Source organism: Rhincodon typus, chromosome 6 (genome assembly GCF_021869965.1).
Source record: "Rhincodon typus isolate 14 chromosome 6, sRhiTyp1.1, whole genome shotgun sequence".
In the NCBI taxonomy this organism is placed as follows: Eukaryota; Metazoa; Chordata; class Chondrichthyes; order Orectolobiformes; family Rhincodontidae; genus Rhincodon; species Rhincodon typus.
Genome location: NC_063337.1, coordinates 62,377,733 through 62,390,548, shown reverse-complemented (window position 1 = coordinate 62,390,548; position 12,816 = coordinate 62,377,733). Strand labels below are relative to the sequence as shown.

General features: G+C 41.9%; 1 protein-coding gene across 2 annotated transcripts in view; it reads right to left on the bottom strand.

Moving 5' to 3' along the window:
• The window catches only part of LOC109917838 (ferroxidase HEPHL1-like), a 266,721-nt gene that overhangs the window by 139,282 nt on the left and 114,623 nt on the right, over positions 1-12,816 (bottom strand). For both annotated transcript variants that reach the window (XM_048598134.1, XM_048598135.1), the window contains exon 18: positions 1,994-2,156. In XM_048598134.1, coding sequence (XP_048454091.1) covers positions 1,994-2,156 — 163 coding nt within the window. The remainder of the gene's footprint in view (positions 1-1,993; positions 2,157-12,816) is intronic.

Genomic DNA, 12,816 nt, shown 5'->3' with positions numbered 1-12,816 from the left:
AAATTATGATTTTTCAAACGTTTTGTTATTACTCCCTTAATAACTGATTCCAATACTTCTCCGATAATAGATGTTAGGCTAATCGGGCTTTAGTTACCTGGTTTTTTGCCTCCCTCCCTTTCATGTGTTAGCATAATAACCATTGCATTATCCACCTGCCCATTGCCATTTGAGATGCTTAAGTGGGCAATTAATGTTCAATTAAGGGCTTCATCCTGCCACTGCTAACATCAACCGAATAGCATGCAAACAGCAATCAAACTCATGCGGAATGGCTTATGCATATTCCTGAGGGATGCGTCATTCAGAAGGATAGTTTCTTATATGGGGACCTTATATCCGGAAGTGAAGAGGAGTTGCAAGTCTTCCTCTTGCCATTGTTGCTTGTACCCCTCATCCCCAATTCTGTAACCCTACTCCTGCCTTCGCACATCTGTGGCCAGGGGTGATTCTGAACCTTGGGTGAATGTTGTACAAGCAACATCACCGCCACAACCACTCAACGGACCAGTCAGCATCTAGTGGCTGGCAGCCCTTGGCAGTCAGGACTTCTGATCCCAGAGTCCTTGGTCTGGAATTGGGTGTGGAGATGGGTAACGTTTTGTGCATACATGATTCTGAGGAAGTTGGCCATTAAAATCATGAGTTGCCACCACTCAAGATGTATTTTCCTATCCCAGAAATGTGAAACCCAAAGTATGCAGAATAGATCTAGTAAAGACAGATCTGAACTTTGTGCATTTCTTGAATAGGCAGTATACCTCTTTGGAAATGGTCCCTGGACAACCTTGAGGGAGACGAGGTGTATTTGAATTTGTTGAAAGTAGGTATAAATGTATATAAAATGTGCATAAACTCAGCAACAGTCCAGCTTATTGAAACTGTCAACAGACCTATCAAAATTATCAAAAACAACTATCAGGAGAACCTATCAAAACTGTTAAGTTGTTCTGTGAAGAGGACCAGTTAGAAGCAACTGCTTTTGTAGTTGGAGCTGTAATTGTAGTTTTGGAGCTGTCAAGAATTAATAATTTTTAGTTTTGTTTTCAAAGATTCAACAGGCATCTACACTGTTAAAAAAAAAAAGAATCTTGCTTGTGTTTTTCACTTCACTGAAGAGAGTTTCTGTTACCAGATTAGTTCTGCATGACTAATTTCACAACCATCCATTAATACAGAGAGCAGACTGGCATTTTACAATTTGACTGACAGTTACACGTGATTATTGATTCTTTGAAATGAAACTGTATCTTCAATGGACAATTATAATTGTATTTTATAGCACTTCATTTTACCTCATCTCTGCATGGGGTCTGAGGTTAATGTGGAGGAATGGCCAGCAGTGCCAAATGAACATCAATGATCTTATCCACTCTTCCACCTCACACTCTTTCTGCTTTTGCACCCACCTCCTACCAAAGTGCGTGCTCTACTGCAACATGTTCCCTCAAACGCTCTCACCCACCCTAACCTCCAATACTATTAATCCTTCATAGCCTTTGTGTTGTGCTACTTACTTGTCTGGAACACCCCACCATATTTTGCCCATCTGCACCAGCACCATCAAATGTACCTCACATTTTCAGCTCATTCAATCTCTCCTTTACTTTTGTTCCAGGAGAAGATAGTCCACAGTAAGGCAGAAAGAGCCGAGATAAGTGGAGGGGTGGCAGAAAACAGACCCCACAAGTCACTACAAGGAGTGAATCCTGGCATGTATGGTTAGATATAAAGGTTAATATTAATGAGGCAGGCTGTGCCATTAATAAGGCAGTTAACAGGCTAGAATCCCTGAACTGACAATTCACTGCTGCCACGCAAGAAATTTGCCTCGATACCCAGCAAATGCATTGAACAAGCAGCAAGTTGCTCCGAACATTGAGATGAGCCTTGTTGAACTTCTTGTCTTATTCTGTCACAAATTGCACCATAGCCCACTTCACTGGAACCTCTATAAGATTCCATGCAATGTTTCTTTTTGTCATGAACTTACCTGTATGATTCAGGATAGTATAAACGGTTTCCATGCCCGCATGAATATGATCAGCCACATGACAATGCAACAGCCAAATACCCGGGTTCGATGCAATCATTTCTATAGTCTGGAATGTTCCAGGGAATAAATCATACACATCGGCTCGGTAATCGTTATCCATCTTTGAGAACATAATGCAAAATGTTCAGTATCATCCCGTAGAAAATGTGCCAGAAATTTTCAGATCTATGCCCCTATGGATGACACATTACACCAGGAGTGTACTACAGAAAAATATGCTCTCTGCAGCATACTAATAAGGTGGATGCTTAGAAAACATGTCACACACAAATCAATGGTGATCACTATCTAGCCATGTGTGTGGAGGTAGGGTATGTGGATATGGCTCTTAATTGGGTATGACGGGATAAATATTGTAACGGAGCATATATCATATCAAGGCATTTTCCATCTCTGTTTGGCCAATAGTTCTCTTAGTTCAACCAGTTCCACTGGGACTGGTGGGTACAACCGTAATTGTACAAAATTCCCCAGTACAGAAGTGCCCGGTGCACGTAAGACTTGGGTCTCATGAATGGGGAAGTCAACTGCAGTATTTTAATGGGCCTTTGCCTGGAGATTGTAAAATTCTGCTCAAAGGTTTGAAAAGTAGGATTAGGGTACATGCCATTTTTTAATCCAGCAGACACAAATAGATCCGATAGCCTCCTCCTGTGCTGTTAATTTACTATTTCTATGCCTCACTCAATTACTGTCTTTTGTTAAAAGTTTTCATCTTATACTCATCAGGACTATTTGCAAGAAATGCCAATGCAAAGGGGAAGTAACATTTATAATGTTTAAGAGAACAGTTCTGATCGGTGGGCAAGTGGACTCCATGGTAATGCCTCTATTAACCAGAGTCCACTTGTCAAGCAACAAGCACTTTCCTTTTACGCACTACAAATGCTGTTTTCACTTTGCTTCGATATTTTTTGCAAATTAATCTGATGAATACAACATGGAAAGGTTCAACAAAGTGTATTGTTTTATCAGCAATTCTTGAATTCTGTACTAGCAAATTGCTCATAATCTATCCTTTTTGATAATGTTATAAGCAAGGTTGTAGGAGTGCACTGTTGTTCCACTCCCAATTCTCCGCATATTGCAACATAGAAATAAAAAGAATTTTTCTCAGAACCACATAAAAAGGTAAATACATGGCTCAAAGATTGGGGTGGGAGAAACGTGTTCAAATTCATCAGTCATTGGTACCAGTACTGGAGAAGGAAGGAGCTGTACCAATGGTAAGGTCTCCACCAGAATCATGCTGGGACCAGAATCCTGGCGAATAGCATAACTAGGGCTCTAGATAGGGCTTTAAACCAAATAGTGGGAGGGTGGGTTCAGTAGCATGGAAAATGAAAAATAAAAGGTCCAGGAGATGGTAGGATTGCAGGGTAATGATGGGGTTGATTCTTTCCAGAAAACAAAAGGAACAGAATGAATGTCATATTATAGCAAGGAACCATAAAAGTGTAGGGAAGTTTGATAATAAGAACAAATTTAAAGGTGCTGTGTCTTAATGCACAAAGCATTCAGAATAAGATGAACTGATGGCACAAATTGATGTAAATGAATATGATTTTATAGTCTTTAGACAACTGTGGGTAACATGAGATCAAAACTGGGAGCTTAGCATTCAGGGTATTTGACCTTTTGGAGAAATGGGAGGGATGGAAACAGTGATGGGGTAGCACTGTTAATAAGAGATGAAATGAGGACAATTATGAGAAACAATCTAGGTTCAGATGATGTAGGGTCCATTTAAGCAGAGGTAAAAAAATCAGCAAGGGAACGGAGACATTGGTAGGAATAGTGTAAGACCCCCAAACAGTTGCCACTCTGTGGAAAAGACTACAAATCAACAAATAATAGAATGCAGAAAGAATAGAGCAATAATTATTGTTGACTTTAACCAACATGTTGATTGGGTAGCAATGACAATGAATTGATAGAGCGCAATAGGGGTAGTTTACTCAACTAATGTCACGGAGCCAATCAAGGAGCAGGTTATCGTGGATCTAGCAATGGGTTATGAGGCAGGTTTAATAAATGACCTCCAAGTAAAGATCCTCTAGGAAAAAGTGAGCGTGACCTGATAGAATTTAATATTCAGTTTAAGAGTGAGAAACTTGGGTTGTAAACAACTTCGTTTAACTGAAATAAAGGAAATTACAATGAAATGCGGATAGAATTAGCTAAAGTGAACTGGGTGGATAGATTAGCAGGAATGACTGTAAGCAAGCAGTGGCAGATATTTAAGGACATAGTTCATGATTCTTTGCAAAAATACATCCCAGTAGGGAAGAAAGATTCTAAGAGGGGGATAAACCAACCGTGGCTAATGAAGTAAGTTAAGGAAAGAAGAAAGTTGAAAGAAAAAGCATATAAGGAGGGCATAGTAAATGATAGCCCCAAAGGCTGGGTTAAATTCATAATTCAGCAAAGGAAGACTAAAAAGTTAATGAAAATGAGGGCAAATTGGCGAGGAATTGAAAAACTGAAAATAAAAGCTTCTTAAAATATATAAAAAAGGGAGAGGTCAAATTGACAATAGGCCACTTAGAAAATGGATCTGGGGAGATGGTTTTAGGGAAGAAAACTGTGGCAGAAGAGTTAAAGGGATATTATGTTGGGAGATACTTGTAACATTCCCTCAATACTAAAGAATACTGGAGAGGAATTACTTAGACAGTACAGTCCCCCTAAGCCTAAATTGAGTAAGAGAACTCATAGGTTAGTATCTAGGAGAGTGCACACCGTGGAAAGCCCTGACTACATCGGACTTGGAATGGTTAAATTGCTTAGCAACATCCAAATCAGAGTCACTCAAAATAAACATCTGGTTAAATGGTCACCTGTTTCTAAAGGAGGTTGATACTGGTGTGGCTGTAACATTGATCGTAGAACCAGTCTTTCACAAAATTCGCTCTGGACTCCAACCCTTATGTTTCCATAAGGCCTTGGCTAGACCGCAAACTACAGTGAGGAACCTTTAGGGATTAAGGGTATAACTTGGGTTCTGGTCTTGTTTGAGATGCTGTTGGTTCAATTACTACTGATTGCAGTAAAAGGCTTAGGCCTAAGCTTGATGGGGTGAAATTGGTTGAAAAAGATTCACCTAGATTGACTCAACATTTCTTGGTTAGAAAATGGGTGAAAGAGTGAAGTCCTAGTTAAATACTCAAAGTTTTTCAGGAAGATCTAGAGACATCAAAGGAGACAAGGCCACCTTGCATAGCGATCAGGAGGCAATTCCATAATTCTGCAAGGCCAGCCCAGTGCCAATTGCCTTACAGGCAGAAATCAGGGGGCTGGAAAGCAAAGGAATCATCAAATCTGTCCAGTTTGCAGAATACGCAACACTGGTCATACCAATTTTGAAGCCCGACAGATTGGTTCACCTTTGTGGGGATTTTAAACAAATACTAAACTGCTTCTCACAGCTGGATAAATACCCAATCCCTCATGTAGAGGATTTATATGCAAAGCTAGCAAGGGGGCTGTCCTTCATGAAGCTGGATGTGAGCCATGCATTCTTGCAGTAGCGTTAGACAAGGATTCCCAGAAGTATGCTACAATTAATACACATAAGGGTTTACATCACTGTACGAGATATTGTTTGGGCCATTTGGGGTATCATCAGCCTGGGCTATTTTTCAGCAGACAATGGAGAACATTTTACAAGGTCTCCCCCAGGGTCGCCATTTATCTGGATGACGTGCTAATAACAGGGAAGCTGAACAAAGAGCACTTAGAGACCCTGGATATAGTTCTTAGATGTTTCTCCAAAGCAGGTGTATGCCTTAGAAGGAAAAATGTGTGTTCCAGGCACCCCAAGTATCTTACCCGGGCAACAAGACTGGGTTACATCCAAAGTGAGGGCAATCAAAGTTGCCTTGGCTCCCACGTCTAGTACCGGAGCTTGGGCCTTTCCTTGGGTTGATGAATTCATTCATAAACTAGCCTCCATCCTGGCACCCTTACATCTGCTATTGAAATAGGGTCAGCCTTGGAAATGGTCTCGTAGCCATGACATAGCCTTTAGGAAAGTGAAGAAGCAGCTATCTTAGTCTAGGGTGTTGTCACTCTATGATTCTAAGCGAGATCTCCTTGCAATGCCTACCCATATGGTATTGGGGTAGTGTTGGCTCACTGGTGGCCCAATGGAGAGGAACAGTCAATAGCTTCCTGAACTTTGGCTGATGCCAAATGCAAACATGCCCAGATAGAGAAAGGAGGTTTGGCGATCACCTTTGGTGTAAGTTCCACCAATACCATTATGAACATGAATTTATAATAGTAACAGACCCCAAACCCCTGCTTGGGCTACATAAGGAAGATGTGGCCATGCTGCCCACAACCTCAGATTGAATTCAGTGGTGGGCTCTCATTCTAACTGTGTACAATTACAAGTTGGAACACCGTCCAGAACATCAAGTAGCAAATGCGGATGTCTTGAGCTGTCTCCTGCTGGCAGATACACCACCAGTGGTGCCACCACTGGCAGAGTCTGTTCTGGTTTCAAACTCTCTCAATACCTTTCCGGTCACTGTTAACAATATCAGACTGTGGATGCAAAAAGATCTAATACTGGCAAAACTTAAACAGCTAGTGTTGATGGGGGAACCCAAAGGGTCACCATAACCAGAGCTGAAACCTTTCTGAACCCGGGGAGATCAGATCACAATACAGGATGGTATTTTATTATGGGGTGATTCAGTGATTTTTCTGAGCAAGATACTGGCTGAACTCCACCAGGGGTGTCCAAAATGAAGATGTTGGAGAGAAGTTATTTCTGGTGGCCAGGACTGGATGATGACATAGCCACATTGGTGGGGCAGTGCCCAGAGTGCCAACATGGAGGAAGATTACCGCCAGCAGCGGCCCCACATTTGTACAAATGGCTGGGTAAACCCTGGACTCAGTTACACATCGACTATGCCAGCCCTTTCATGTGCTTAGTCATGGTTCTTAGTCATTGAGGAGCTCATTCAAAGTGATTGGACGTGCATAGAGTTAATTTGTCAAATAGAGGTACAATGATACAAAAGCTGTGAGCATCTTTTGCAATGCACGGCTCTCAGAAGTGTCGGTCACAGACAATGGGCCATTAGTGGTGTATATGGACTTTAGCAAGGCATTTGACAAGGTTCCCCATGGTAGGCTCAATCAGAAAGTAAAGAGGTATGGGATTCAGGGAAATTTGGCTGTCTGGATACAGAATTGGCTGTTCAATAGGTGGTAGTAGATGGAAAGTATTCAGCCCGGAGCTCGGTGACCAGCGGTGTTCCGCAGGGATCTGTTCCGGGACGTCTGCTCTTTGTGACCTTTATAAATGATTTGGATTAGGATTTGGAAGGGTGGGTTAGTAAGTTTGCTGATGACACGAAGGTTGGAGGAGTTGTGGATAGTGTGGAGGGCTGTTGTAGGTTGCAGCAGGTCATTGAAAGGATGCAGAGCTGGGCAAAGAAGTGGCAGATGGAATTCAACCCAGAAAAGTGTGAAGTGATTCATTTTGGAAGGTTGAATTTGAATGTAGAATACAGGGTTAATGGCAGGATTCTTGGTAGTGTGAAGGAACAGAGGGATCTTGAGGTCCACGTCCATAGATCCCTCAAAGTTGCCACCCAAGTTCATAGGGTTTTTAAGAAGGCCTATGGTGTGTTGGCTTTCATTGGCAGGGGGATTGAGTTTAAGAGCCATGAGGTTATGCTGCAGCTCTATAAAACCCTGGTTAGATCACACTTGGAATATTGTGTTCAGTTCTGGTCGCCTCATTATAGGAAGGATGTGGAAGCTTTAGAGAGGGTGCAGAGGAGATTTATCATGATGTTGCCTGGACTGAAGGGCAGGTCTTATAAGGAAAGGTTGAGGGAGCTAGGGCTTTTCTCATTGGAGTGAAGAAGGATGACAGGTAATTTGATAGAGGTGTACAAGCTGATGAGACGCATAGATAGAGTGGATAGCCAGAGACTTTTTCCCAGGGCGGAAATGACTATTACAAGGGGACATAATTTTAAGGAGATTGGTGGAAGGCATAGGGGAGATGTCAGCAGTAGGTTCTTTACACGTGGCACAGTGGTTAGCACTGCTGCCTCACAGTGCCAGGGACCTGGGTTTGATTCCAGCCTCGGGCGACTGTCTGTGTGGAGTTTGCACATTCTCCCCGTGTCTGCGTAGGTTTCCTCCGGGTGCTCCGGTTTCCTCCCACAGTCCAAAGATGTGCAGGTTAGGTGGATTGGCCATGCTAAAAATTGCCCATAGCGTTCAGGGAGATGTAGATTAGGTGGGTTATAGGGAGATGGGTCTGGGTGGGATGCTCTGAGGTTCAGTGTGGACTTGTTGGGCAGAAGGGCCTGTTTCCACACTGTAGGGATTCTATGATCTATGATCTATACAAAGAGAATGGTGGGTGCATGGAATTAACTGCCAGTGGTGGTAGTAGAGTCAGACACAATAGGGACATTTAAGTGACTCTTGGCTAGGCACATGTATGAGAGTAAAATGAAGGGTATGCAGGTTAGTTTTGATCTAGGATAACAGGTCAGCACAACATCGTGGGCTGTACTGTTCTATGTTCTATTATTTACCAGCAGGGAATTTAAGTATTTCCTAATGTCGAATGGTATTTGGCATATAAGGACAGCTCCTTACCATCCATCATCCAATGGCTGGTGGAAAGATCAGTCCAGACTTTGAAGGCAGGCTTAAAGAAACAGTGGGAGTGATTGAAAAAGTATCAATTTCAAGAATACAATTTGTTCTTGAAGCAGCCTAGCAGGATCAAAGGTGCCCCTCGCAGTGGAGAAACCGAAGGAAAACCAGGGAACTGAGGAGTTAAAAGAAAAATACGCTAGAATTGTTCTGTGTGGTAACAACATCCCACAGTCATAAGTTACAGTAAGAAGGAGAAACCAAAGAGAGAGAGTTGAAGGAGTTGAGGTCCAGTTAGCTGACACCCTGCTTGATGAAATGGTAAAGGAAAAACTTGAACAGATGGAGGATTAAGTAGAACTGTTTAGTTCTGAAAAATTACTGAAGTTATAACAAAAAGATGAGACAATAAAAGATTTACATCATAAAGTCTACTCAGAAAAGGAATCAGAATGTATTCCCAAATGTTATTATCTTAAAGATAGAATCCTCAGACAAAAATGGAGACCTCGGCAGGTTAGTGCAGAGGAAAAATGGGCAGAAGTGCACCAGATTGTGTTGCTGGTAGTATACAGACAATACATAAATTACTTGTAGGAGCTCATCTAGGAGTGAGGAAGACTCAGGCTAAGATACAAAAACATTTCTTTTGGCCTGGATTACATAATGATGTGGTTGGATTTTGCCGTACCTATCATATGTGTCAAATGGTAGGAAAGGCACAGGCAGTAATAAAACCAGTGCCTTTGATACAAATTCCCACTTTTGAAGAACCTTTCATGTGGGTTATGATTGATTGTGTAGGTCCTCATAAAACCAAAGGTAGAAACCTGTATTTGCTATCCATAATGGAAGTGTCTACCGGTGTCTGCAGGCAATTCCATTACGGAATGTTAAGGGAAAAAATGTTGTGGAGGAGTCACTTACTTTCTTCACCCGTTATGGATTGCCCAGGGAGATTCAGTCAGACCAAGGTCCAATTTTACTGCTAAACTATTTAAGGAGGTCATGGGTAGTTTAGGCAACGAACACTTTAAATCAAATGCGCACCATCCTGAATCCCAGGGAGCATTGGAAAGGTGGCATCAGGCCGTAAAGACTATGCTGAGGGCTTAATACCAGGATTACCCAAACATTTGGGGGAAAGGTACCCCATTTATATTGTTTGCCATTACAGATGCCCCAAATGAATTTACTCAGTTTACTCCATTTGAATTGATATTCAGACACAAAGTAAGAGGGCCTTTAAAATTAATTAAGGAAAAGTTGATAGGTTTGAAGTCAGAGATCTCACAGTTAGAGTATGTATCTGACATGATAGAAAGATTAATCAGAGTAGGTGAATTAGACAACATCTGAAGGTGGCGCAACATCTAATGAAGGAAGAAGCAGGTAAGAAATCTAAAACTTTTATGTTTGCCTGTGGGGATAAAGTAGCGGTGCTTTCCCAGTGGTAGGTGGTCCCTTCAAAGCAAGGTTTAGTGGTCCTTATCAGATTGAGAAGAAGTTGAGTCAGGTGAATTATCTGGTAAAGATGTTAGATAGGAAAAAACTTTATCGGGTATGTCATGTGAATATGCTGAAACCATATTCTGACAGGGACAGAGAACCGGAGAAACAGGTTACTGCACCTCAGAGTGAGGAATCCAATCCAGATGATTTGGATTTTGATGTGCCTCAAAATATGTTAAATAATGAGGAAGTCCTTGGAGAATGGGATAGGATAATGAGCTATCCGTCTCAGGGACACAGAACTGAACTGAAAGGCTTGTTGCAGCAATAAGAGGACATATGTAGGAAATGAATGGGGAGGACTAATACTACAGTACATGAGGTTGAAATAGGGAATGCTGTTCTGATAAAACTACATCCCTACAGGCTTAATTCTCTCAAAGCCTCACAAATACAGAAGGAAGTGGAAGCGATGCTCTAAGAAGACACCGAGCCGAGTCAAAGCAAGTGGAGTTTGCCGATCTTGTTGGTTCCCAAACCTTATGGTAATCAACGACTCTGCATGGATCATCAGAAGATCAATGCCATTACTAAATGGGGCTCATATTCAAATCCAAGGCTGGTGCGCTGTGTGGAAAATGTTGGACAAGCCACTTACATCACAAAGTTAGACTTACTTTGTGGTTACTGGCAAGTACCTTTGTCAGAGAGAGCAAAAGAAGTTTCTACATTTGTAACTCCAAATGTCTGTGTTAGTTTAAAGTAATGCCCTTTGGAATGAAGACCACACCTGCCACATTTCAAAGACTTATGAACAGAGTTGTGGCAGAATTAACTAATTGTGCTGTCTCTATAGATGACTTGGAGATCTTTAGCCATTCTTGGAAAGATCACATGGTGCATTTGGCAGAGATCTTTGAAAGACTATGGGAAGCAAAACTGTTTATAAATTTAGCAAAAAATGAATTCGCGAAGGCAGAAGTGACATTCTTGGGATACAACATCGGACATGGAAGGATGACCCTGAGGAACGTGAATCCAAAGGCCATCGAGGAAGTTCTACAACCATACTCGTAGCAAGAGGTGCTTCGACATTTGGGACTGAGCGGATTCTATCGAAAGTTTGTTTCAAACTTTAATAGCATTTGTGGCACCGCTGACGGATTTGCTAAAGAAGCCGTGTCAACCACTGCACCAATTTTAGCCATACCAAATTTCTTGAAACCCTTTAAAGCCACTATCGAAGCCAGTGATATAGGGGTTGGGAGAGATAGTAGGAACTGCAGATGCTGGAGAATCTGAGATAACAAGGTGTAGAGCTGGATGAACACAGCAGGCCAAGCAGCATCAGAGGAGCGGGACGGCTGACGTTTCGGGCCTAGAGCGGTTTTGATGCAGGAGGATAATGGCGGATTTGAAAGGCCAAAGAAACTCAACATCCACCAGAGAAAATACTCCTCCATTGAAAAAGAGTTAATGAGTTTGATACTGGCCTTACAACATTTTAATATTTATGTTGCAAACATTGTTTCGGAAACAGTTATGTATATAGACCACAACACTCTCACCTTTTGGAAAGATTTACAGGCAAGAATACTAGAGTATTTCATTGGAGTCTTATATTACAGGCTTTCAATGTACAGACTGTATATGTTGTGGGTTGTAAAAATGTTATTGTAGATATGTTATCGTGAGTTTAAAAGAAAATGTGTGGATAACTTAGAGCTGGTACAGTCCAATGTTTTATACACACACAGAATTAGTATGAAATATGTAACTTTAGATTACTGACCTATGCATCTTGTGATAATGGCGGTAAGATTTTTTACAAAATGGAGCCATCTTTCCATAATAATTGATCTTTGTTTTCTTAAGGAGGAAGTGTTACGAAGTCGTGTAGAGTAATCGTGAATTGGAAGGCAGGAAACGAGAATTTTTTGGTAAAAACTGATAAGGGAGAAGAGTGCATAGTCCCTTCAAGAGGTAAAGTGCTTTTCTAAGCTTAGAGGTTTTTACAGAAATAAAACCATGGCACAGTGGTTAGCGCTGCTGCCTCACAGCACCAGGGACCTGGGTTCAATTCCACCCTCGGGCGACTATCTGTGTGGAGTTTGCACATTCTCCCCATGTCTGTGTGGGTTCCCTCCGGGTGCTCTGGTTTCCTCCCATAGTCCAAAGATGTGCAGGCTAGGTGGATTGGCCATGCTAAATTGCCCCTAGTGTTCAGGGATGTGTAGATTAGGCGGGTTTATAGGGGGATGAGTCTGGGTGGGATGCTGCAAGGGTTGATGTGGACTTGTTGGGCCGAAGAGCCTGTTTCTACAATGTCGGGATTCTGTGACTCTGAGTAAACGAAGCTGAAGATGGAGCCCAATTAGAAAGAAAAACAGTATTTGTTGGAACAGCATACCAGTTTGTTAATAATGTTGTTAAGTTGTTCACTGTTAGGGTTAAATCAATAAATTGTTACTTTTACAGTGAACATCAGGGATTTTCTTTCATTTAACCACTTTTTTTTAACAGATTATAAAGGCAAGATGAACTTCTCTGGGTGTAGAGAGGGTGAGGCTGATAGAAGATGGATAGAGGAGAGGATAGGTGGAGAGAAAACAGACAGGTCGTAGAGGCGGGGATGGAGCCAGTAAAGGTGAGTGTAGGTGGGGAGTTAG